Raw genomic sequence first — 23480 nt, forward strand, 5'->3', positions numbered from 1 at the left:
CGAGTCGGTTTGCGACAGAGGCCGCGGGTCCCGGCCGGGGAAGCTGAGAAGAGGTATCTGCAGCGCAGTGCTCGGCCCGCGAGCTCCCTCTTCGCCAGCCCGGAGGGCTTCTTTCTTCAACGCGCAATTCGCCGGCGCTGCAGAGCCTCGGCCCCGAAACCCGGCGGGGGTGTGAACCTGAGACCAGCAGACCCCGGCGAGGCCAGGACTCCCCAGCGCGAGGGCGGCAGGGGACGCAGAGGTTTGGCCTGCGGGCGCGGGGCGGGCGCGTTTCCCGGGAGGGTGGCCAATCTGTGCAGGGCCGAGGCGGGATTTTCTCTTCCGCTGGCGCGGTCCGGGCCGACTCTCCTGCTGAGAGAGGAACCGGAGCTGCTGAAAGCGCGACGCTGTGCTGGTAGTTGCAACACTTGAGAGGGGAACCGAGTTGCCCGGCGCGGCTGCGGTCGCGACCTGAAGCTGCACCGCTGCGGGAGAGGTCCGAGGGGCGCTCGGCTCGGGCAACTTCACTTCTTCCGCCGCTCGAGAATTGGAGGGGTGGAGAGGTGCTGGGGGTTTGGAGAAGGGCTTGTAATGAATTCTCAGGACCACCGCCTCCTCGAGCGTGGAGGTATTGGTGCTCACCAGAATACTTAGAAAGGTTGGGAAACTATCGCGTAAAGTAATGGGGTGGTGAGGGGTGGGGATCGTGGGTAGCCCCGGGAGCGCGGGACCGCCGATTTGCTTTGCAAGCCGCAGCGTCCGGCGGGGTTGAGCGCCGAGATTTGGGGAAGTGGGAGCTGCCCGGGCGGGGCGTCCCGAGGAGACTCGGCCACGCGCTGTTTGTTTCCTTTCACTTCCTGCAGCGGCCGCTCGCTATGAGGAGGGGAGCGGGCCTAGGGCGGAGCGGCCTCGTCCCCCGGGCCTGAGCGCCCACCCGCTGCCGCCGCGGGACGTCCCCAACCCTCCGGGGCTTTCGGCCATGGGCGCTCGGTGAATAGGCGACGTGGGGAGTCGTGGACCTGCCACTTCGGGAGGTAATGCTGGCTCAGTTTTGAGTGGCCCGGGGAGAGCGAAGAAACCCTAAAATGGAGGACTTTACTACCAGGACGTACGGCACTAGTGGCCTGGACAACAGACCTCTGTTCGGAGAGACGTCGGCCAAGGTGAGTGCGGACCCGGATTCCAGGGTAATGGGTTTGTGTGTCTGTGTGTCTGCGCTCCCGCCCAGAGTCCTGGTTGCGGCCCCGGGAAGCACTTGTGGGTAGAAAGAGCTGTTTCTTCTATCCTGCTTCCCTCTAAAGATGTTTGTCCTGCCACTTGGCTCCTTGTTGGGGGTAGGGTTGGCCCGGAGCTCTGAAAGCAGGGTTTGGGGGGGGGGGGGGGGCGGGGTGGAGAAAAGTTCAGGAAGTTCTGGGCTGATAGGGGTCCTTCAGGGGAGTGCAGAAGCCTCTCTCCGTGGGGGATGGAGTGCTAATCTTTGAGAGGCTTCAGGTGTGAGACCAAAGCTTTCGTAAAAAAGAACCCTGCAGAGGTGCTTCTGATTAGTATTTATCTAGAGCCATTAAGGGTTTATACTGAGGCAGCCAAGCAAAGAAAAAGAGGCTTGGAATGAGATTTTCTTTGATGGCATTCCATTCCTGGAAGGGATCAAAGAGTCTCTGGACTTAAACAAGCTATAGTATCTTGTTTTAGCCTTCTGACAAGGATAATGCCTTCTTACAAGCTTTATCATGTGATGCTCAGGGCCAGTAATTGAAGACAGAGCTCTTTTCCTGTCTCCAGCCGTAACTTTGAGTTGTTTTGGCAAGATTAGCCTGTGGTTTTTTTGTTTTTGTTTTTTTTTTCCAGCTAGAAAGTGATCTTAGTAACCTTTCACCCCTGAAAAGGACTTTCAGGCCTCTCAGAAAGGAGGGCACATGTGGAGTCCAGAGCTTCTTGGGTTTCTTAGCTTTGGCGGGGGACCTCTAACACCAAGGATTGGAAACTTGTACACCCGGGAGTGTGGGGCATAGTCCTGAATTTGGGCTGCCAGCCTGCCACAGGACAACTACTTTATTTTTTAAATTCTTTGTGGATGTCCTTGTTTTCTTAAAGTATCTTAACAACAAAATGCTTTAAGCTTGATCTCTAGGAAGATGCACCTTGTTTATTTGGGGGCTTTGCATAATCCCTGCCCACATTGCTTGTGGTTTGAGAAGCATGGTTGTAGTTTATTAGACGTACCTGTTTCTGCTACAGTTATTGAGCGTTATGTGACAGGCCCTGGGGATCCAAGGAACACAGGTGAGGGAAATATGTAAACTAATGTGATGCGTTGGATCTGTGCTATGGCGGGGCATAGAGGGGGTATGTTGGGGTACACAGGAGAAACTGGTCACTTTTGTTTGGGAAGCTTTGGCAAGATCTTGGATGGCTTCTCCATTCAGATTTTCTGATAGCCTTGGGCTTTCAGATATAAATGTCCCTAAATTGGGGTTTAACAAGAAGAGGATTTGAGTCCTGGAGAGTGGAGGCAGCAGCTTGCTGCTTGTTGGACCCAGGGCACCTGACTGTCCAGCTGTTCCAAGAGCTAAGAGGTTCACTGTCAGCCTCATGTGCCTTGGTGCACAGATTGGGGTTCTGGGTGATGTAGACTTCTGACCCCCTTTTTAAGCCCCACAGCCCCTGAATACTGAGGTGGATGATTTGGTAATGGACTTGATTTATAGAGGCACTGAGAAATACTGATGTTTTCTGACTTGCTTGGGCCTAGATAGTTAATGACTGTAAGTTTCCTATTGCCTGTGATCAAGTTGAAACCATCCAAGAACCTTTCAAAATGTTTATCTGTTGGCTTCATAATTATTTAGTCCAAGAGTATATGGGCCTGGCATTATTTAGGCAGCTTTGGGCATTTATAACAGAAGATTTGGCTACTCCGAGACAACGTTAAGAATAAGATAATTGGGGCACCTGGGTGGCTCAGTCGGTTAAGCGTCTGACTTCTGCTCAGGTCACGATCTCCCCGTTGAGAGTTCGAGCCCTGCATCAGGCTCTGTGCTGACAGCTCAGCGCCTGCAGCCTGTTTCAGATTTTCTCTCTCTCAAAAATAGATAAACATTAAAAAAAGTGTTTTTAGATAAGATATAATTCCAGATAACAGAATTGCTCCCTTTAGCCCCCTCCATGAGGCTGACAGAGTAATTGGACATAGAGAAGTTACACAGAACTGAGAAACAGACCAGTGGTCTGAGGATGGGAGAAAACCTCGTGACTTTTTTTTTTCCAGTCAGCACAAAAGTGTTATTTCTTTTAAGGATAACAATTAAACCATATCCAGGGTCTTAACTTACAGTTAGAAGCCAAAGTGGCATCTATTTTTATTTATTTTAATGTGTATTTTTGAGAGAGAATGCGCGTGTGAGCAGGGGAGGGGCAGAGAGAGGAAGACACAGAATCGGAAGCAGGCTCCAGGCTCTGAGCTGTCAGCACAGAGCCCGAATGCAGGGCTCAAACTCCGGGACCATGAGATCATGACCTGAGCTCAAGTTGGATGCTTAACCGACTGAGCCACCCAGGTGCCCCCAAAGCGGCTATTGAAAGCATTAGCTATTGAGGTGCAGTACACACACTCAGGGAAATTGCTTTGCCATCTGAAGCTTACGTCAAACTTTGCTTGGTCGACAGCTGAGCTCTGCTGGTGCCTGGGTGTGGTTGAGGGTAAGAGTATATCTGTGCATCGTATGTCTTACAAGTTGAGATGTCAGGTGTGAAGAGACGGAGATTTGTGTCTTTAAGGACAGCAAATGATTTTATTGGAGGATCTGAAGTGGGCAAGGCACAGGAACTGGGTAGGACATGTTGCAGTGGAGCCATTCCCATGGAGGACAGTCAGTGCCAGAGCAGGCTCTGTTCCTGCAGACCCAGAGAAAAACCTTCATTGGCCCCTACGTGTAGGTTTTCCCTGCTTGCTCACTTTCAGATGCTAGGAAACTGGACACAAAAGTCACTTAACAGTGAGACTTAATACATTACAACTCCTGAGGAGAAAATCCAGAAAGGGGAAAGCCTACGTCCTGTCATAATCTGATAGAGCCTCTGAGCTTCCAGTAACCATGTTTGCTCTACAGCAACTGACCACATAATAGCCTCTCAATTTTAAATCGAGAAAGGACCAGAGAGCTTTAGGTCCAGTCTCTAGCTTTAAGGCAAAGGTGACTGAAAGCCCACAGAGCAGAGCAACGTCTTAAGGGAAGTCGTGTGTCCTCAATGCCACAGGCACCCTGCTAGGTGTTCCACTTTCCTTTGCTTGGTCACCCAATTCCTTTGTGAGGTGGGCATTGTTACTTTTGGAATTAAGGAAACCAAACACACAGCAGGCTGCTTGTTCCGTCACACTACTAGTGCTTGCCTGGCAATGTTTTAACAACTTGCTTTCATGAGTTGAATAGGATAGTAAATGGTAAATTATGCAGTCTGTGCTACATTGTTTTTTATTAAAAATTCTTTTTTAATGTTTATTTTGACAGCACACGCATACAAGTAGGGGAGGGGCAGAGAGGGAGAGAGAGAATCCCAAGCAGGCTCCACGCTGTCAGTGCAGAGCCCGATGCGGGGCTCAAACTCCCGAACCATGAGATTATGACCTGAGCCCGTATCAAGAGTCAGACGCTGATCTGACTGAGCCTCCCAGGAGCCCCTGTGCTACATTCTTTGAAAAGCACTATAGACATTCACATACCAGTTTTCCATTCACAGGAAACAGGTGAGTCACAGAGTAAGTGAAAGATACTAGAATCTACTGTAGAACAACTGATATGTAACCCAGTGGGACTCGAGCAGCTCTCTTGGGCAGTCTCTGAAGGAACTTTTGTTTTCACCTGTACGGGATGCACATACATCATTTACCAAAGTCCAAACTTACTCAAACTTAGAGTTTGGTAAATGAAGTATGTGCATCGTGTACAGGGATCCCGTACTCAGAATTCTGCATGATGCTTAGGAATACCCTCTCACATAGAGCCATAGAGGGAAAGGCGGAGCGAAGCAGTTCTGTCATTACCTAAATATTGAAGGGATAATAGACAAAGAAAGAAAGGAACAATGTTTATCTTTTTGGAAAACTGTCATTCCTTTGGAATTACATATTGCTAGGTGGGGTAGCTTTAGCATCCTGGTCAGAATGTTGTTTTCATCTATTTTTATCCATTCCCAAGTTCTGGGATATAGTTATGTATATTCTCTAGAGTGAAAAACAGCTGTTGGCACAGTTACCTGGATGGATATATCTGGGATTTCCAAGCCTATGCTCTAGCTTAGCATTTTCTAAAGGAGCACTAGCCAGTAGAAATAAAGTGTGAGCTGCCTATGTGATTTTAAATGTCGTAGTAACCATGCTAAAGTATAAACAGGTAAAATTTTAATACGTCTTATTTAATTTCCTATCAAAAATACACTTGAGGGGAGCCTTGGTGACTGAGTCGGTTGAGCATCCGACTTCAGCTCCGGTCATGATCTCACGGTTCATGAGTTCAAGCCCTGCGTTGGGCTCTGTGATGACAGCTCAGAGCCTGGAGCCTGCTTCCGATTCTGTGTCTCCCTCTCTCTCTCTCTCTCTGCCCCTCCCCCACTTGCTCACGCGCACATGCTCTCTCTCTCTCTCTCTCTAAATAAACATAAAAAAGGTTAAAAAAAAAAAGTACATTTGAGGGGCATCTGGGTGGCACAGTTGGTTAAACTTCCGACTCTTGGTTTCAGCTCAGCTCATGACCTCATGGTTTATGAGTTCAATCTCCATGTCAGGGTCCTTGCTGACAGTGCAGAGCCTGCTTGGGATCTCTGCCCCTCCCCTGCTCACTCTCTTTGTCTCTCTCAAATAAATAAACTTAAGTACATTTGAATGTACAATCAATATAAAAAGCAGACATATGTTTACATTTCTGGACTAAGCCTTCGAAATCCAGCGTGTATTTTTCACTTTGAGCCCATGTCGGTTTGTGCTGGACACATTCCGGGTGCTCAGTAACCACAAACAGCCAGTGCTACATTATTGGACAGCACGGTTCTGAAGCAGGTGAGTTCTTAGTTACGGTGGTTCCATAATCATTATCACAAAATATTTTTCTTTTCTGTGGGACTTCTCAGAACCTTGAATATGGCAATTTTCTCAGGGACTCTGATTGGAGAGAGTGATAAGTAGTACTTCTGGACTGTTGGTGACGTAGCCTTTTAGGACTGGCACGAGGTGTTATGTATGGAGTTCTTACCTCCCCCATGGGAGTGTTCATGAGACCAGTTTCTACAGGACACCCTTTGGGAAATACTACCGTACAAAGCCTCATCCTTTGCTCCTTCCTTCCTTCCCTCCCTCCCTCCTGAACTAAAACCTGGAGAAATTCCCCCTCTCTTGTGCAGGGCAGTCTTTGTTATTATTGTTGTTATTTTTTATTGTTTTTTAAGTTAATTTATTTGGAGAGCACACACACGAGCAGGGTGGGGGTAGAGAGAGAACCCCAGGCAGGCTCCAGGCTGTCATGCTGTCAGCACTGATTTACGGGGCTTGATCTCATGAACCCTGACATCATGACCTGAGCTGAAGTCAAGAGTCCGATGCTTAACAGACTGAGCCACCCAGGAGCCCCTCCAGGACTGCCTTTAAAAGTATGCCTTAGGACAACACATAGTTGGGTGTCTTTCTGTGTAATGGAGGGGCGCTGTTAATCTCAAGCTTGTGAGTCGGTCTTCGTTCGGTTTGCTGGCTACCTTCCCAATCATCTGAAGTCCGTGTGTTCCAGTGCAGATGGGGTGAACCCAGGCCGGGAGGGAGAGGATGGCTGTCTCTGGGGAGAACGCAAACCAGCACCTCCTTGCTGGAGCAAGTGGGAATATACTGGTAGAATATAGTATAAACTGCCTTCTAGACCAGCCTATTCTGTTGATTTGTCACTGATCCCCAAAATAAGTGATTCATTTTCTAAGGGGGTGGTGATGGTGGTTGGATGTTATAGAAGAAAATGAGTGACTTTGGCCAAGGTGCATACGTTGAACTCTGATGATTGGGGTGGGGGTGGAGTGCTCTGTGTAGAGGACAAGTTACTGGGCCCTGAGGCTCAGATCTTTGGTTCCAAAGGCAAGAGTTCCGTGTACAAAAAGCATCCTCTGTTCTTTTCCTGTAAACAAAACATATAAAATTGTTGGGGGCGGGGGGAAGGTCTTTTTATGTCCGGTACTCCAGTTAAAGCAATTCAGACTTGGGGCATGTGGCTTCTGCAAATGATAGTGTAAAATGAGAGTGCTCCTTCGTGTCCTTTTTTTGTGGGAGGGTGGGTTTAAAGGTTGCTGCTTAATTAAGGACAAAGCTGCGATTAAGATGGTTATGTCTGGCTGCTGCCCTTCCCCCTGCCTAGACCCCTGAAGTCTTTCCTCTGAGGGGTGCAGGCTTCTAGCTTCTTTCCTCTTGACACGGCTTCTGGGCAAACCTCAGAGCACAACTCCTGTCTCCCTCATGGGAGAGGTCATAGCCCAAGGGACCAGATCAACCGTCCCCTTGCCTCTCAGATAGCCTGACAAACCACTTTGAGTTGCGGTTTCTTGTGCTGGAGACAGTTCAGGATGATTCAGGCCATCGTTTGTTTCTTCCCTACCATAATAAATTTGCTCTTTCTCATCCTCAGACCAGAGGACTGGGGATCTCTGGGGGTTGGACTCTGGCAGAGGTAACTTGGGAAGGCTCTCAGAGGATGCTGGTGCATAGAGAGGGCTGAAATGTCTGGGTCTTACCCAAGCTGTGTGGACACTCAGGGCAGGCTGGCGCCTCTCCACCCACCTCTTTGCTTTTAGCTGTCTCCCGCTATGGGCAAATGCTGTTTACCTTTCCGTAGCATTGTTGCCGAACCCTGAAATCGGATTGGTGATGTGCAGTAAGCCTGTCTCTGAGTCACTGGGTGTGAAGCAGAGAAAGTTGTAGTAAGAGGAGGGCAGCCCAATAAGAAGACAGGGGAGCATCGCCAAATCTGAGTTGCCCTATTGAGCCTAGGAACATGATTAGCAGAATATGTGGCAGTCATGGCAGGATGTGGATGGGCCTTGAAACTTCTCAAGGGGGCCTCGAAACTTCTTGAGGTTATCATGTGCTGTCCTCAGAGTCTTGGTGCCAGCCAGAGGGTCCTGGTATGTTACATGTTAACCTGGTGTCTGTTACCGGTTCTGCAAGACAGACATTTCAACTGGCATCCCACTCCTGGTCTCTGTAATTAGCTTCAGGAAAAAGAATGAAAGGACAGAGTTAATAATTGTGTTGCAAGGTGGCGAAGGAACGTGTCTGTATGCAGCCCCTGAAGTTACTACGAGGGAGAGCCTCTTAAAGGTTTAAGTGAGTAAAGAAACCTGTTCCTGAGGTTCAGCACCCTCTCTTCTCCAAATATCTGAATCCTGTTCCGTTTCCGTCTCCACCTTAGAGCCTTTCTTAAAACCCAGCCTGCACCCATGCTGCCCTTAAAGGAGCCTGGTGGCCAGAGGTGCCCCCTGGAACTTAACTCCTTGTGTTGTCTGGGATTTGTTGAGATTGTGCCTTCCTGACCTGAGTGTAACCTCCTTGAGAAAAGCCAGCTGCCTCATTTCTCCAGCCTCTCTGGCACTGGGTGTAATGCCTTACCCGATTCTTGGAGTTACGTATGCTAAGCCTTAAGTGAAAATGGAGCAACATCAGAAGGGTAACCTACATTCTTGGGACATACTGGGTGACAGTAGAAGAGGGGGCTGGTGTTCAGAAACCTGGAACACTGGATACCACAACAGGAAATGGTGCTTCAGGCTCTCATGCAGTTAGAGTCCTCATGTGATCCTCTCCTTGCTGAGCTTCAGCAAAGGGGCAGGTAGGAAACTTCATACAGTATTGCGTAAAAACTGTAAACCGAGGTTGGCCTTTAAGAGGGCTGTCTGGTCTGCTGAGTTGTCCTCTCGATAGGTGTGAGTTTTGCAGGTGTGTGGTGGTGGGCTGGGTCTACTGAAATGAGTCCTTTTTTTCGTACGGTGAGTCTATGGGCCATGTATATGTATGATCATACACACACATGCAGCGTTTTAAAGTTTATTTTGAGAGAGTGTGTGCATGAGAGAGAGGGACAAATGGGGAGAGAGAATCTCAAGCAGGCTCTGCACCGTCAGTGCAGAACCCAGTGCAGGGGGCTCCATCTTATGAACCGTGAGATCACGGCTTGAGCTGAAATCAAGAGTCAGAGACTTAACCAACTGAGCCACGCAGGCGCCCCTCTAATATTTTTTGAGCTGCTTTAGGATCAAGTGGGTTGACAAATTTGAGTGTCCCTGTGGGAATGATGGAATGCATTTGAAATTGGGGCTGACTTAGAAATTGGGGCCAGGGTCTGGACCGTCTCCATTCCCGCTCATCTCTGAGGACCCAACATGTCATTGGTAAGACACCTCATTAGATGTAGAAATAATACCAATGCCATATTAGCAGCTGTGACTGGCTCTCGTAAATGTTACTCTGTTCTAGGGGCTTGACATATATTATCTCTAAATCCTTAGAGCAACTGTACATGTTTGACCACTGTACAGATATGGCAATTTAGGCTTAAAAGTTGAGTGACTCCTCTAAGGACATAGGCTGGCATATGGCAGGAGAAGAAATCTGCCTGGTCCATCAGGCACCTCACCTCATAGTGTTGTACTCTGCCTCCTGTGCTGAAGGTCATGGCACATAAAATAAGGCATTTCCTGTGGGTACCAACTCTAGGGATTATTTTGCCCCTTAAACTTGTGGAGTAGGTTCGTTCTCTATTTTTACTGCTGCCGAATGTCCCTAAGTGGTGCTTTAATAAAATTAATACATTTCAAGTGCACATGTCTATGAGAAAGAATCTGGTGGGATGGATATACAAAAGTATTCACAAATGCAAAGTACTTCAAAATACCGATCTGTGAAATAAGGGAAACACTTAAAGATGTTTATGCATGGTACTTTGTCCAAAAGGAGATGAGGGGGCTGTTGGTGTTCAGATGTACACGCAGTGGTGGTGGTCGTGGTGCATTTGTGAGAGTTGGGGGTGTGAAGGTGATAAAAGCATGGGCGTGTCTGCATTCTCATAAATACTGTCTTACGCTGCCTCTGCTCCTGGCATCGTTCAAAGTCCCATGTGTCTTCAGGAAGTCTGAGCAGTAGCACCTATGATCAAGTGCACTATCACCTAGATTTTGCCAGTGAGATAAGGTGTCCCCTCGCTTTCCACCCTTTGGATGCTGTCCCCAGGTTTGCTCCAGATGACAGTGTGAGGGGTGTTCCTACTTAAGAGTATGTAGCTCTGGGGGAACCAAATGAACCCACTGGAAGGTGTGAGATTTCCTGCTTCATCTGGGCCCCAACCTTCCACGTTTTACGTCCTCTCGGTATGTTTATTCCTATAGGGCTGCCTCTTAAGACCTCTGACTGGGCCATTCCCAGAACTTTCCTGACAAGAAGTTTTGCACTGTGATTTGGAAGAAATAAAAGGAAAATCATTTCCGAGAATTGGCCACTTATTTATGGTATTGGAACCCTTACGTTCGAGAAATGCAAAGACTTTTGAAACAGAATTGTAGGATGTGGCTCAAGGGTCTGAATCACTCAGTCTGGTTAACAATGGTAGGAAGTGGTGTCCTTTGGACATTTCATACGTGCTGAATGGATTGTTTGCTCTTTCCCTCATAAAAGAAGATCATCACTGTCTTTAATGACGTGAAGCTCTTGTGGGTTATGGAGGATAAGTTTTGAATTTAAAATGGGGTTGAGGCCTTTATTGAAAGAATGAGCAAAGTGCTGGAAGCTTGTTCTAGGGGCTAGGGAAAATTATAGTTGGGGCACCAGATCGGAGGGCTTTTGAGTCTTAGGCCTTGAAGCAAATGTAGGATTTTTGACGGGAGGAGGTGACTGGGAATCCCAAGCAGGAGGTCCAGCTGTGTCAAAGGGGTAGGAGCAGGAAAGTACAGGAAATGGTGAAGGAACTCTGAGCACCACTGTGACAGAGGAAATGCTGGGCTGGGCAGAGAGCCTTGAATGCTGTACTAGGAAGAATGATTTTCTTCTGGAGGCTATAGGTTGTTGAGTATGAATGTATGTATGCTTGTATTCAGTTATTAACTGAGCGCATACTATGTCTGTGGAGGTGTAATATATGTTGGGTAGTTATCTTTTTTCACAGAGCATGTGTGTACCACACGGAAGATAGAAAGGCATTAAACAAATCATTTTTCTTCTCTCTCTCTTCCTTATTATAAGCTTCAGTCATTCTGCACCTCCCCCCCCCCCCTTTTATTCATCTAGTACCCAAGCTTACTCCTGCTTCAGGGCCTTTGCACATGCTGCAGTGGCTTGTTTGCAATACCCTTCTGCCAGATCCTTGCCTGTGTCATTCCTTTCCCTTATAAAGGCCCCTGCTCGGTGTCACATCCTCAGGATTCTTTGACCTTTTTTTAAAAATAGCCCCCCATCTCCACCCTGGTCACTCTCCATTGACCCTGTTTGATTTTCTTCCTAATTTCCTAACACTTTGCCTGTAAAATGAATGGAGAATGAATGACCAACATCAAAGTGGGATGCAGTATGGATGGAAGGCTCTTCCGATGTTGGAGGGAATTGAGATTGTTGGGCTGGAGATGGACTCCATGAAGGAGAGATTGAACATAAAGCCGGAAATGGTGATAATTACTTGAGCCAGGAAACGGGTGCAGGATCAGAGAAGCTGGTCACCTTTTGATCCTCTTCAGGCTGAAAGGGGTGGAAACAGGAGGAGTTATCTTCCTGTTGTTGGCATCTTATTTATTTAAAAAAATTTTTTTAATGTTTATTTATTTTTGAGACAGAGAGAGACAGAGCATGATGAGCAGGGAAGGGGCAGAGAGAGGGAGACACAGAATGTGAAGCAGGCTCCAGGCTCTGAGCTGTCAGCACAGAGCCCGATGTGGGGCTCGAACTCCTGGACTGTGAGATCATGACCTGAGCCGAAGTCGGACACTTAACCGACTGAGCCACCCAGGCGCCCCGGCATCTTATTTTTAAAAGGATGTCTGCTGATGTATAGGCTTCAAGAGTGGGATCAGGAAGCTAAGTTGAGACGGATCTGCAAACCGCTTTCTGGAGAGAGACAGCGACAGTTCACTCACAAGGCAGTGGCAATACAGTGAAGGCTCAGCTGAAAACACGAATTTGCAGTAAAATCAGGTAGTGTGTATTTCAGCTAATATTTGGGCATCCAGTATGTGCTGGGTACTGTGGTCAGCAGAGGGAAATGACCAGTTCTACTATCCAGTTCCCTGGCACCTTTATACAGTCAGAAGGTTATTTCCACTCTGGACAGTGGCAGCTTCCCAAGCCACATAGCTTGGTTTTGTCTGAATTACAGAAAGGTTTTCCTGCCAGTGGGGTGATGCAGGCTGGTGCCAGGGTGCGCAGCTTGGAGAGTGTAGCATTGGGCTGGATTGCAGCCATGTGGCCGTGTGTAGTGAGTGGCCCACAGCGTGACAGTGAACAAGGAATACGTGGCTCCTGGGAGACGCACGGGAAACTGGTAGGTAGGGTTAGGACAGTCGAAAGGCTTCACAGCGAGGCTTCGTGCCAGAGCATAGAAGCGGTCGAGGGTTTGGAGGGACTCAGGACTGGGTTTTCAAAGCATGAAGAGCAGATGAACAGATCCATTGGGGAGTTTTCCATGCATTAGAAGCTGCTGACTCCATGGTCCGAAATTGATAGGGGGGCCCTCAAGTTAGAGCTTTGGTGTAACTGATGGGGAATGGTCTAGTCAGTGGGTGTACGTAGGGCAGAGTGTTGCAGGAATATAGATTTGGCCGAAGCAGGTGCTGAAATAAGTGAAGTAACTGAGACGAGGGGAAGAAGTCGACCGGTTATTGCCAGGGACATATATTTTAAAGAGGATGCTTTAGTCCGTTCGGGCTGCAACAGCAAAATACCACAGACTCGGGGATTTTATAAACATCAAACGTTTTTTTTTCTCTTTGTTTTCGAGGCCGGAAGTCCGAGATGAGGTGCAAACACCAGCTACAACCTCACATGGCCGAAAGGGCGAGGGAGATCTCTGGAACCCCCCATCAGGGTACTAATCCCATTCCAGAGGGCTCTACCCTCGTGGTCTAATTATGTTCCAAAGACCCCACCTCTTAATATGGTCACATTGGGCATAAGGGTATCAGCCTGAGAAATTGGGGGACACAGACACTCAGCCCGTAGAGGATATTAACTGAAGTTGCTAACTCTACCTGGCCCGTGAAGCGGGGAACACCCTGCACCCTACAGCCCAGCCCAGTGCACTGGGGATGAGTATGAGGGTGACACAGTCTCTCTCGGGGACCGCGTTCAGAGACCGAGACAGCAGGGGAAATTCAGGGTGTGGGAGAAGTCTGCAGGTCCACGAAGCCGTTTGCTCACATGGAACAGGTTTTGGGGGCTCACAGGGATGGCTCACAGGACTTGCAAGTGTGGGTATGAGGACTGATGGGAGAACATTTAGTGGGAGGGAGTGGGTGTGCTGGGATCTCTGGTGTTTGAGGAGCAGGGTATTAACGAGTCACAAAGTTAGAGGCGACAACCAAAAATGGAATTCACAGTCTTACCCCCGCCCTTGGCCCCTCTTGTCTCCTTCCAGGGAGTGGAAGGGCACGTTTCCATGGCTTTGTCCCTTCAGGGGTTTCCTTTCTGCAGAGACCCTCCTGTTTTCCTTCCTCCTACTCCCTGGGAGTGACCACCAGCACTGCCGAAGGACGGACTCCGCAGCAGGGGCTGCTGCCGTGCCTCTGAAACCGGGGCTTGGTCTTGCCCTGGTGGAAAATGCATAACTGGGCTTGTCCTCACATAGGGAAACCTAGATAATTCCATGGAACTAATGGGACCTAGCCTGGGAGGCACCAGTGGGGTGTCGGGCCTTTGTGGCTGGCAAAAACCTGACGTTGTGGGCTGCGGAACCAGGCCGTCGCTTGGGTGCAGTGGTGTCCCCGTCCCCGTGCTGCGGCGTGCCCATCCCGGAACGGTGAGGCCACGTGCTCTGCTGCCTGGGAGCTGAGATTTCTGAGGAGCCGGGCCCCCGATGAGTGATGAAAGTGGCCTCTGGTGGTGAGAGACCCTCTAAGGAAAATGCCCTCTGCCGCTTCTCTTGTCGATTCTCTCCTCAGAGCGCACGAGGTGTGCCGGGCTGCACGGAAGACAGGCCGCGTGCCTCGCCCTAAGCTAACTGCCAGTCCTGATGGAGAATACGGCTCAGAGAGCGTATTGCGATGCAGGAAGCATAAATCTGGGCAATGTGATCTTGGAGCCCCAAGACCAGCACATCTCTTCCTGAAGGGCGGTGAGGGGGGAGGTGGGGTGTGCCCGAGGATGGTGGCCAGAAAGGAAGGACAGTGGACTTGCTGTTCGAGTTGAGCTCTGAAGGGTGAGCGGTCAGATAGGGAGTGTGGCACGTCAGCCATCCCACCTCCCACCCTACAGCTCACTCTTTTGAGAACATCACGCCCTTTGTTTATCTTGTGGGTCAACGTGAGACGGTTATGTGTTAAGTAGCTGTGTTTTCTGCATCCGTGTATTTGCAGAGGCCCATGCCACGAACTCTTAGATCCAGAAGTTTGTCTCTTCTAATGATCCAGTGTGCTTAATAATTAGCAAGCCCTTTTAAACCCTATTGCACTTCCCACTTGGTTGTTAGGAGTGCTTAGGGCTAACATTTGAGCTTAAATCAGAAACGTTTTCTTCGCTTCAATTTATATATGTTCCTCATCTATCTTTCCACTTGCCAAACCCCTTTAGAAAATCTGCCTTGATATTTTTATTGTTACTTAAATGGGTTAGAATTTTACTACAGTAGCCCAAGTCCTGAAATCCATTTTGGAAGTAGACAAAAAATAAGTGGCTCTGGAAATGTTAGCATTCCAAACAATCTAGAACCAGGATGTTTCCAGGTTGCTGAGGGCAAATGCCAGTTTTTGGTTATTTGGGGAGTTACTGCCAGTTTCCTCCCAGAGCCATCATTAAACACCTGAGCATTTGACATGAGTTTGGGGTTCTCTGTCTTGTATCAGGATGCTGGCTAATGACTGACCAGGCAAGATTGGGGGCTCCTCTGCTTTTTGATTGCTGGGGAGTAGGCCTTCTACTCTGGCCCAAGTGCAGTCTGAAGCTGATGATTCAGAACCAGAAACTGTTAAAGCAGGAAGGGACCAGACACCATGTAGCTCAATCCTCTGATGTGGTAGACTCAGAGTTAGCCAGTGGCAGAATGGATATGAGAACCTTCGTCTCTTTAACTCTTAAAATTTCAGGGTCCACACAGATTAGCTTAAGGATTTTTAGACCTTTGGCCTCCATTTTGCTAAGAGCATTGGATAGACTCAGTCATTACCTGCCTTATGACCTTGACAGATGAATCCCATTGAACCTAGTTACTCATTAGTAAATGGAGATTGTATGTTCCTTACTTTACGGGGTTACCTTCTGCCATCCCAGGTACAAACCATTGGGATGTATGTTCTTCGTGTTCTCCTTCTCCATTTCAAAGTTAGATGAAGACTTAACTGCTTTGGGCCCAGGCTGACTCCAGCCCCTTTTCTCAGCTCTGACAAAGCTGGCTCAACTATTGGCCATGTCCATTTGCCATGCTTTTGTTCTCTCTGGGGTCTTGGTTAAGTTCCTTCTTCATGGGCCACCTTTTCTTTGCTTTTTGTTCATCTTCTAGTCCTCTTTCAGATTTGACTTTCTCTTAGGTTCTCTCCCTTTCGCCTTAGTGCCCTCTTGAGCTCTGGATGGTATCAACTTTTGGAAGGTAAAGACCATTTTATTTGCTGTGTTTGCATCTGGAATATAGGAATTTTTTTCATTTTAATGAGATATAATTGAGATGTTTAAATGAATAAATCGCTTACAAGGTTATACATGCAGAATTCCTCACAAAACTATACTCTATTTTCTGTGCTAATGTGTACATATATATATTTATATATACATAATATGCATATAAGCTAAGACTCTGAACTTGTTGCTGAGTCTTTGGCAAGGATGTCCCAATTCTGTATCCTATCCTCTCTGCAGGTAGGATCAAGGCTGATTCTGATCCTGTCGGGCTTTCTGGGGGAGTGAAAATAAGCAGCAGTACAAGGTCTGAAGAAAGATCTGGGAGGGGAGAAGTTTTGATAGATGGAAATAGGATAATAATATAACTGGGGAAGAGAGTTTCTCTGAGAAATTATTTCTTTTCATGTACTTTTTTCTGATTTGGTGCATATTAGTTTGAAAACTGCCCTTTGAAATGCTATTTATAATTATTTCCTTACAGTGTTTTCTCTTTGGAGACTGGGACCTGGGAGAGCTACTAAAGCCTTGAAAAGTAATCTCTGTGCTAAGTGTCTTGTTCTGTTTGTCTAGACCAGCTATAGCAACTGTAGGTGTTTTTCCAGTGAGAAGTGTCAACAGAATCCACTCTCTTGGCGTTGAATCCTGTCTCCTTCACTTACTGATCTGAGACCTTGGACAAATTGTTTCCCAGAGCCAATTTTGTCACCTGTAAGAGTCCTAATGCCACTTCACCCCAGGATTTGTAGAAGATAGGTACAAGGTCTTGGCATAGTTACCATCCCTTCACTATTACTATTATTTTTCCTCCTGCTCTGGATCCTAATTGACATCTTGCTGTTTGGACATAAGTGATGCTTCTTGGCTACCTCAGCGGAACCTCTTCCCTGTCTTCTATTGGTAAAACAGCTGTTGTTGTGAGGTAAAACCTCACAGAGCAGACCTTTGTAAACTTTTGCAAATCCTTGGAACTCAGAGCAGATATTCTCAGTACAGACAGGAATTAAGTTGAACCTTTTTCCCAAGGTAAAGACAATGGGGCTCCCATTAATAGACGGTCTCTACATCTTAGGTTAAGACACACACACACACACACACACACACACACACACACACACACACACACACATTTGTCTTGCATGTGGAAAGAAGTGATTAGTGATCGTAATTTTCCCCTGGGTCTCTTCGCTCACAGATGGTTGTTGCTGGGCAGGCTTCTCTAGCTATGGGATGAGAAGTGAGGGTGTGGTCAGTTGTTACCTTTGTCCTCCACAGTGTGTGAATTGCAGTGGCCTTGGTCTGCAGAGTGGTCTGTCCTTGATTAGATCAAACACACCCAGTTTAATGCTTGGCTTTCCTTCACTTTTCCCTCCCAGCTTTGCCTGCCTCTTAACTTTGGATTCTTATCTTTAAATGCAGACAACTTGAAAATGGCTCTGAATTCAGTTGCTTCTCTGTGCTTGTTCCTGTGCCCTTCCATCTGTGAGCTTTTGTTTTCTGGCTGCTCGTGGTCCATATTCCGCTGGTCCTTGCTCAGATGTTACCAGAACACTCATTAACACCACTGATTGCTCAGTTTTGACTTCTCAGAAATAAGACTACTTGCTATTCTTGCTGCCTGAAAATAGTGTTTCTTAATCAGGTCTTAAACTCTTAGGACTTTGTTCTGTAAATCCATATATTATACATGTATTATATATTACTAATATTATTATAAATTTTTTTTTCAACGTTTATTTATTTTTGGGACAGAGAGAGACAGAGCATGAACGGGCGAGGGGCAGAGAGAGAGGGAGACACAGAATCGGAAACAGGCTCCAGGCTCCGAGCCATCAGCCCAGAGCCCGACGCGGGGCTCGAACTCACGGACCGCGAGATCATGACCTGGCTGAAGTCAGACGCTTAACCGACTGCGCCACCCAGGCGCCCCTACTAATATTATTATATATACACTAGTTTTATATATGTATAAAATATTTGAACTTTTTAGTCCCTACAGCTGAAACTTTATTTAGCCAGTGATCTTGATTTGGGAAACGTTAAAAGTTGCTTTTTACTTGCTGTATGACTTTATGCAAATAATTTAACCACACTCAGTGGACCTAAATTTATATTAACTTATAAAATGAGGATTGAATTACATGAGAAATTAAAAAAAAAATTTTTTTTTAATGTTTTTTATTTTTGAGAGAGACAGCACAAGTGGGGGAGGGGCAGAGAGAGAGACAGAGACACACACACAGAATCCGAAGCAGGCTCCAGGCTCTGAGCTGTTAGCACAGAGCCTGATGGGGCTCATGAGATCATGACCTGAGCCAAAGTCAGATGCTCAACCAACTGAGCCACCCAGGTACCCTAGAAAAATTTCAAACCATCCTGTGGAATTGTTTGGGTGGGCATAGGAATGAAGAGAAGGCTCAATGGGTAGGACCCCAGGCTGCAAATTCAGCCATATGATTCTACTTGTGTTACGTATTGAAGGTTTTTGCTACTAAGTTGGAAAAGCACTGGACTAGATGGTCTGAGATTGCCTCCAGCCCTGGCATGGTGTGACCTCTGCTAGCAGAAGCATCTCCTTGTAAATGACATTAGAGAAGGACATGTAAGCAGTATCACAAGTAGGTCCAAACTCACGGCACTCAACATCACCTGCAGTCTGGTTCTGATCTCTTCACCACGGCTCTGGGCTGGCCATCCTAGTGGCTCCCGTCCCTTGGCTTCTGTTCAGACTGTTCCCAGCGTGCGTTGGAGTATTGATAAGCATCCCTTGCCCATTCAGTCCTTCCCAGCTTTCAGAAGACTGTAGTGTAAAAATGGCCTGTCCTTTCAAGGAACCATTTCTTTCTTTTCTTTTTTTTTATTTTAAATATTTACTTATCTTTCAGAGGGAGACAGAATATGAGCCGGGGAGGAGCAGAGAGAGAGGGACACACAGAATCCAGAGTAGGCTCCTGGCTCCACGCTGTCAGTACAGAGCCTCATATAGGTCTCGACCTCATGAACTGTGAGATCATGACCTGAGCGGAAGTCGGATGCCCAACTGAGCCTCCCAGGCGCCTCAAGAAACTTTTTCCAACTAGTTGTCCCTGTCTTCCTAAAGTACCTTTTCCACTCTGGTGGCTCAGTACACTTTGCCTTTCTGGCAGTTGTATGTATGTGTCAAGCTCAGAGAGAGGCAGGAGGACCTTGGTGTCTTAATTCTAAGTCACCCCAGTGGCTAGCATTGTACCTTTCTGAAAGTGGATCCATCACAGGGCTAAACAATTATTTTCTATTTCAGGATCGAATCATCAATTTAGTTGTTGGCAGCTTAACATCCTTATTGATTCTAGTAAGTACCTTGATTTTGTGTCTTCTGCAGGCTCTGAACCAAAGTTATTGAAAACTTGAGTATTGTGGTTAACACTCAAACCCAAAAAACAAAAAACTTAAAAGGGGCCAGTACATGACCATGTGAAGTACTGAAGTCATAGTTAAATTAATGCTTTCAGTTTCATTACTGCTTGAATAAAACTGCAGTTGGTAACAGGAAGAGCTAAATTGATTTCAACCTTCAGTTGAGTATATGAAATAGCACACAGCAAATAACTCGATTTTTTGAGTTTGCCTTGTCTAGGAACGTTGTACATAACCCACAACTGCCCCCTTCTACTACCTTAATTTATTACTAAAGCACATTCATTATCCTTTGGTTTAAAAAGATTATTTGGTCATGTAACAGTTCGGCATCCTGTGTAGTATAGCTTGGTGTTATCACTGTAAAATAAAGACAAGCTATATTTTCTGTGGTCTAAAGATGCCACATTTTTATTAAGTCTACGAATTTTAGTGAAGTTTGTTTCATTGACTTCTTAATAAAAAGAATGGGTATCATGTTTTATCTATGGTAGAAATAGAACTCCAGTGTATTAGAAACCTGAGTATTCTCCAGAATGTTCAGCAAAAACTGTTTTGGTTTTCATTTTTGTTGAAGTATTCAAAATAACATAACAAAGGTTGAACTTTTTCCAATGTAATCCTTAATCCTGGAATGAGGTTTAAATGCTTTCTCATCTTTTTGTTAAGAGGGTTTTTTGGAGCTTCGCTAGTTTTCTGAGCTGTGATGTTTTGTCTCCTTTGATGAAAGAGGAAGAGGAAGTGCTAAGAGAAGTAAGACACTGGAACAGATTTACAAATACTTTACTATTAACATACCTGGTGGTAGATACTATATAATAGGACATTGCTTAAACTCCAGTCTAGCCTACTATTGGAATTACTCCTAAGGCCTGACACAGTTTCTCTTCATACAGGTAACGCTGATCAGTGCTTTTGTTTTCCCTCAACTACCTCCAAAACCGCTGAATATATTTTTTGCTGTCTGCATCTCTTTGAGTAGTATTACTGCCTGCATACTTGTGAGTACTACTGACAACCCTTGAGGGCAGACTGCTGCAGTGCCTACCTAGGACAGATTCCCAGCCTTAGATCTATAAGAAGGGGTGTGTCTAGTTACCCCCTAGTCCTGGCCCCACCAAGAATGTTAAGAATTCTCAGTATTTACTAATTTTAGATATTTTATTTATCTTTGGAATCAGTTTCCTTTTCCCTTAAATCTCAAAGTTAAGTTCCTATCTAAAGGAAAACTCTTTTCCTTTGAAAGTGAAAAACAAAAAACCCCAACAGGAGGAAGGGGGGAAAAAAAAAAGAGTTAAGACTTGGGTGGCCAAAACTTAAGGTTTAAGTTTAACTTACTTAATTCATCTTCCTTCAAGGGCTACAACATACAGGGTCCAACAGGCTTTGGCAAATGCCAGTACTGCTCTTAAGGGAAGAGATACATAGCACTCTGGATTTATTTCTGATAATTACAAAATTAGTCTATTTTAATCTCTGTGCATATCTACCCAAATGAAAGTAATTAACCCAAGAATCTCCTGGGAAATCTTAAGCTACAGTTGTATCCTTATCACAAGAATGTACAATTTTACCATAAAGATGCTTGTCTTTTACATAAAGGAACAAAGATGGTGATAGGTCCTCACTTGCAAATTGGACAGGGGCTTAGTCATTCATTAGTCGGCTTGTTGTTTCATTTCTTTTGAGAAGAGGTAGAACCAATACTATAAATGACACCCTTAAAAACAATAGTTTTGATTCACATGGGGCTTATATCTTCATAGTGATGTGTTTATCTAATTGACTTTGTTTGCTCGACTCGTATGATCTGAGGGAGACTTGGCCCACGCCCTTCCAGAGCCTTTGGAACAAAGCTACCAGAGATGCTATGCTCCCCACCCTCCCGGCCTAATGCCCCGGAATGACACACAGGGTCTAGTTTGGTATAAAAGCTCTTATTTTGTATTGGCAATCTGACTCTGCTCCGTGAATTTAAAAGTTACCCTCCTTCCCAGTACCTAAAGAGAGCTGTACTTCTTACTTACTCACATAGAATTAAAACACATCTACAAGGTACAAATTCTTGGATAGCTGGTCAATAACTGGATGACTATCGGTTTGAACATTACCAAAGGTGAGAAAGCAGGAATAAGCATAATCTTGGGTGTGGACACTCGGTACTACTAGAAAAAAGGGAAACAAAATTACATTCTGGCTGCATTAGCTTTAGGAATGTAGACTAAAAGTAAAGAGGGCCTCATTGAGGGAGAAAAGTTTATATGGATGAAATCTGTCACAGTGGAAAAAAAGATTAGTTGAATTAAAATTTTTTAATGCCAGGACCAGTGACTGTTAATTAAACTTTGATTTAATGCTTCTTTTCTTTTTAGATCTACTGGTATCGACAAGGAGACCTAGAACCGAAATTTAGAAATCTAATTTACTACATCTTATTTTCGCTCATCATGTTATGTATATGTGCAAACCTGTACTTCCATGACGTGGGGAAGTGAGGCTGCCGAGGAGAAACACTTATCAGGTCTCTGCGAAGCTGTACACTTGGACTGTAAGAGCTGGGTCAGGTGTGCTGAAGAATCTCCTGTGCAAGTCTGATACATGATTTTCATGTTAATTGTAAATCTAAAATTCCCTCTTGCAGGGGAGACGTATCCTAGATTGCTTTGCTTTTTTCTTTAAGGAGCTGATGTTGCACTGAAACATTCCAAACCTTAAAGCTCAAACAGCACAAGCAATTTTCACTTTGGAAATTAAAATTTTTTATAATGTAGGTGCATGGCGAAAGGCTATGTGACAATCTTGCATTTTAAGACAAATATTCTTTTATTTCTGTTAAACTGAATATACAATTATTGTTCCCTAGGCAACCAACTTTTGCTTATAACTACAATTAAATTTCACATTAACAAAACACAGACGGTGAAAAGACAACTTTGATTGTGAAGATCTAATTACAGTAATAAATAAAATAATTTATACAAGTTTTTTTTTTTTGTTTGTTTGTGTGTGTGTGTGTGTGTGGCTTTTCTATTGGGGTCATGTTCATTAAAATCCTAGAGGCTAATTTTGGTTTAACCTTCTCTAATACAGGAATGACTCTTGATTTCTTTCCTTTGCTAACAGAAGCAAATTTTGTGTTTTTAAACTGCCTGAGAGGGAGAAGTTAAGTGGCACCCCACCAGCTAATGCACTAAAGTGAAGGGCAGACTGCAATACCTTCCTCAACTATTTCCTGGGTCATCTGTATAGCAAAACGTGTAAGAAACACGCCTGGTATGGGGTAGGCAACTTTCCTTCCTTTGTCATTTAGTTTAATTTTACTTCAAAGTGCTAACTTTGTAAACCAACAACGGGGGGTTCCGAAGGGGTGAAAAGTCTGCTTAGCTTCTGGTGAGCTGTGTTGCTACTCTCTTCCATATTCCCTTTAAAAGTAGTAAAAAACCTGTAGTGAATTTTAATTCTTTTAATGCTTTTCTGTGTACCCAGCCTAAATCAGCTCCCACTGCCAGCAATGGGTAAACCAAAAACAACCGCCACACAATCGTCTCTTAGGTCTCTGTGTGTGTGTGTGTGTATGCTGGTTAACTTTCAGACTAAGGATACTTAACATTTTTGAGGGTCGCTGATAAGCTCCACACCATGTTGACAGGACTTCTCTGAAATATGAAAAGGCCTGCTTGAGAATGGATAGAGCCATGTCTGATCTTCAGAGATGAATATCACTGCTTTTAAAACAGAGTAGTTAAGCTTTGGTGATTGTAAACTTTTTTTCAGTAGCTGAATGAAATTCCCTGCTGTCAATTAACACTAATCACAGGGATCTATGCAGTTAAGTCCTCCATACTCGAGTCACCTACACACTGTCATAAGACTAGACCTCAGATGATCCATTTAAAGGAGGTAAAAAGTCATAGCAGCAACACTGTATGTGGCTTCAGCACTGTAGCTATTTAAAAGCCATAGGAATGGTAAATTCAGCCTCTTGGGAGTTGCTCCTATTTCTTTGGAGATGTAATTAACAGTGTGGCTTCTTTGCCTGAGGTACCTGTCTTTTAAGAATTACCTAATGACAGTTGACCAAATCTTCAACATCCTTTGAGTCTTCTGAAACAGGACTGCCCAAAGATGATCCAATGATATTTGATTCTTCTCGATGATGTTGGAGTATTGGATCTGTAAGAAGTTAAGTTTTAAGTGTATGTACTCTAAACCAGGTCAAGAAGTTAGAGTAAGTACTCTACCAAAGTGCAAAGTTAAACAAGATGATGAACTACTGTTGGAT

The 23480-nt window shown here is 45.6% G+C and overlaps 2 protein-coding genes across 9 annotated transcripts in view; one reads left to right on the forward strand and one right to left on the reverse strand.

Moving 5' to 3' along the window:
• Nucleotides 1–22179, forward strand: TMEM243 (transmembrane protein 243). Of its 4 annotated transcripts, none has more exons than XM_025929843.2 (5): nt 1–241; nt 843–1142; nt 19083–19133; nt 20095–20199; nt 21571–22179. In XM_025929843.2, exons 2-5 carry the CDS (start codon nt 1065–1067, stop codon nt 21691–21693), a joined length of 357 nt encoding a protein of 118 aa, XP_025785628.1. In that variant the 5' UTR covers nt 1–241; nt 843–1064; the 3' UTR covers nt 21694–22179. The 4 variants fall into 4 exon arrangements, with proteins under 4 accessions (XP_025785628.1, XP_086552917.1, XP_086552918.1 ...); XM_086696791.1 differs by lacking the exon at nt 1–241 and adding an exon at nt 294–637; XM_086696792.1 differs by lacking the exon at nt 1–241 and adding an exon at nt 294–607.
• Nucleotides 21998–23480, reverse strand: part of DMTF1 (cyclin D binding myb like transcription factor 1) — a 45364-nt gene continuing 43881 nt past the window's right edge. For all 5 annotated transcript variants that reach the window (XM_086696789.1, XM_025929627.2, XM_086696787.1 and 2 more), the window contains one exon: nt 21998–23371. In XM_086696789.1, the coding sequence (XP_086552915.1) occupies nt 23262–23371 (110 nt within the window). In that variant the 3' untranslated portion in view covers nt 21998–23261. The remainder of the gene's footprint in view (nt 23372–23480) is intronic.

Source organism: Puma concolor, chromosome A2 (genome assembly GCF_028749965.1).
Source record: "Puma concolor isolate L17-30 chromosome A2, mPumCon1.1.hap2, whole genome shotgun sequence".
Lineage (NCBI taxonomy): Eukaryota > Metazoa > Chordata > Mammalia > Carnivora > Felidae > Puma > Puma concolor.

Coding starts and splice junctions, on each gene's coding strand:
- TMEM243 (XM_025929843.2), top strand. CDS start 1,065: ATGGAGGACTTTACTACCAGGACGTACGGCACTAGTGGCCTGGACAAC. Junction 1,143..19,082: donor TCGGAGAGACGTCGGCCAAG/GTGAGTGCGGAC, acceptor TTTCTATTTCAG/GATCGAATCATCAATTTAGT. Junction 19,134..20,094: donor TAACATCCTTATTGATTCTA/GTAAGTACCTTG, acceptor CTCTTCATACAG/GTAACGCTGATCAGTGCTTT.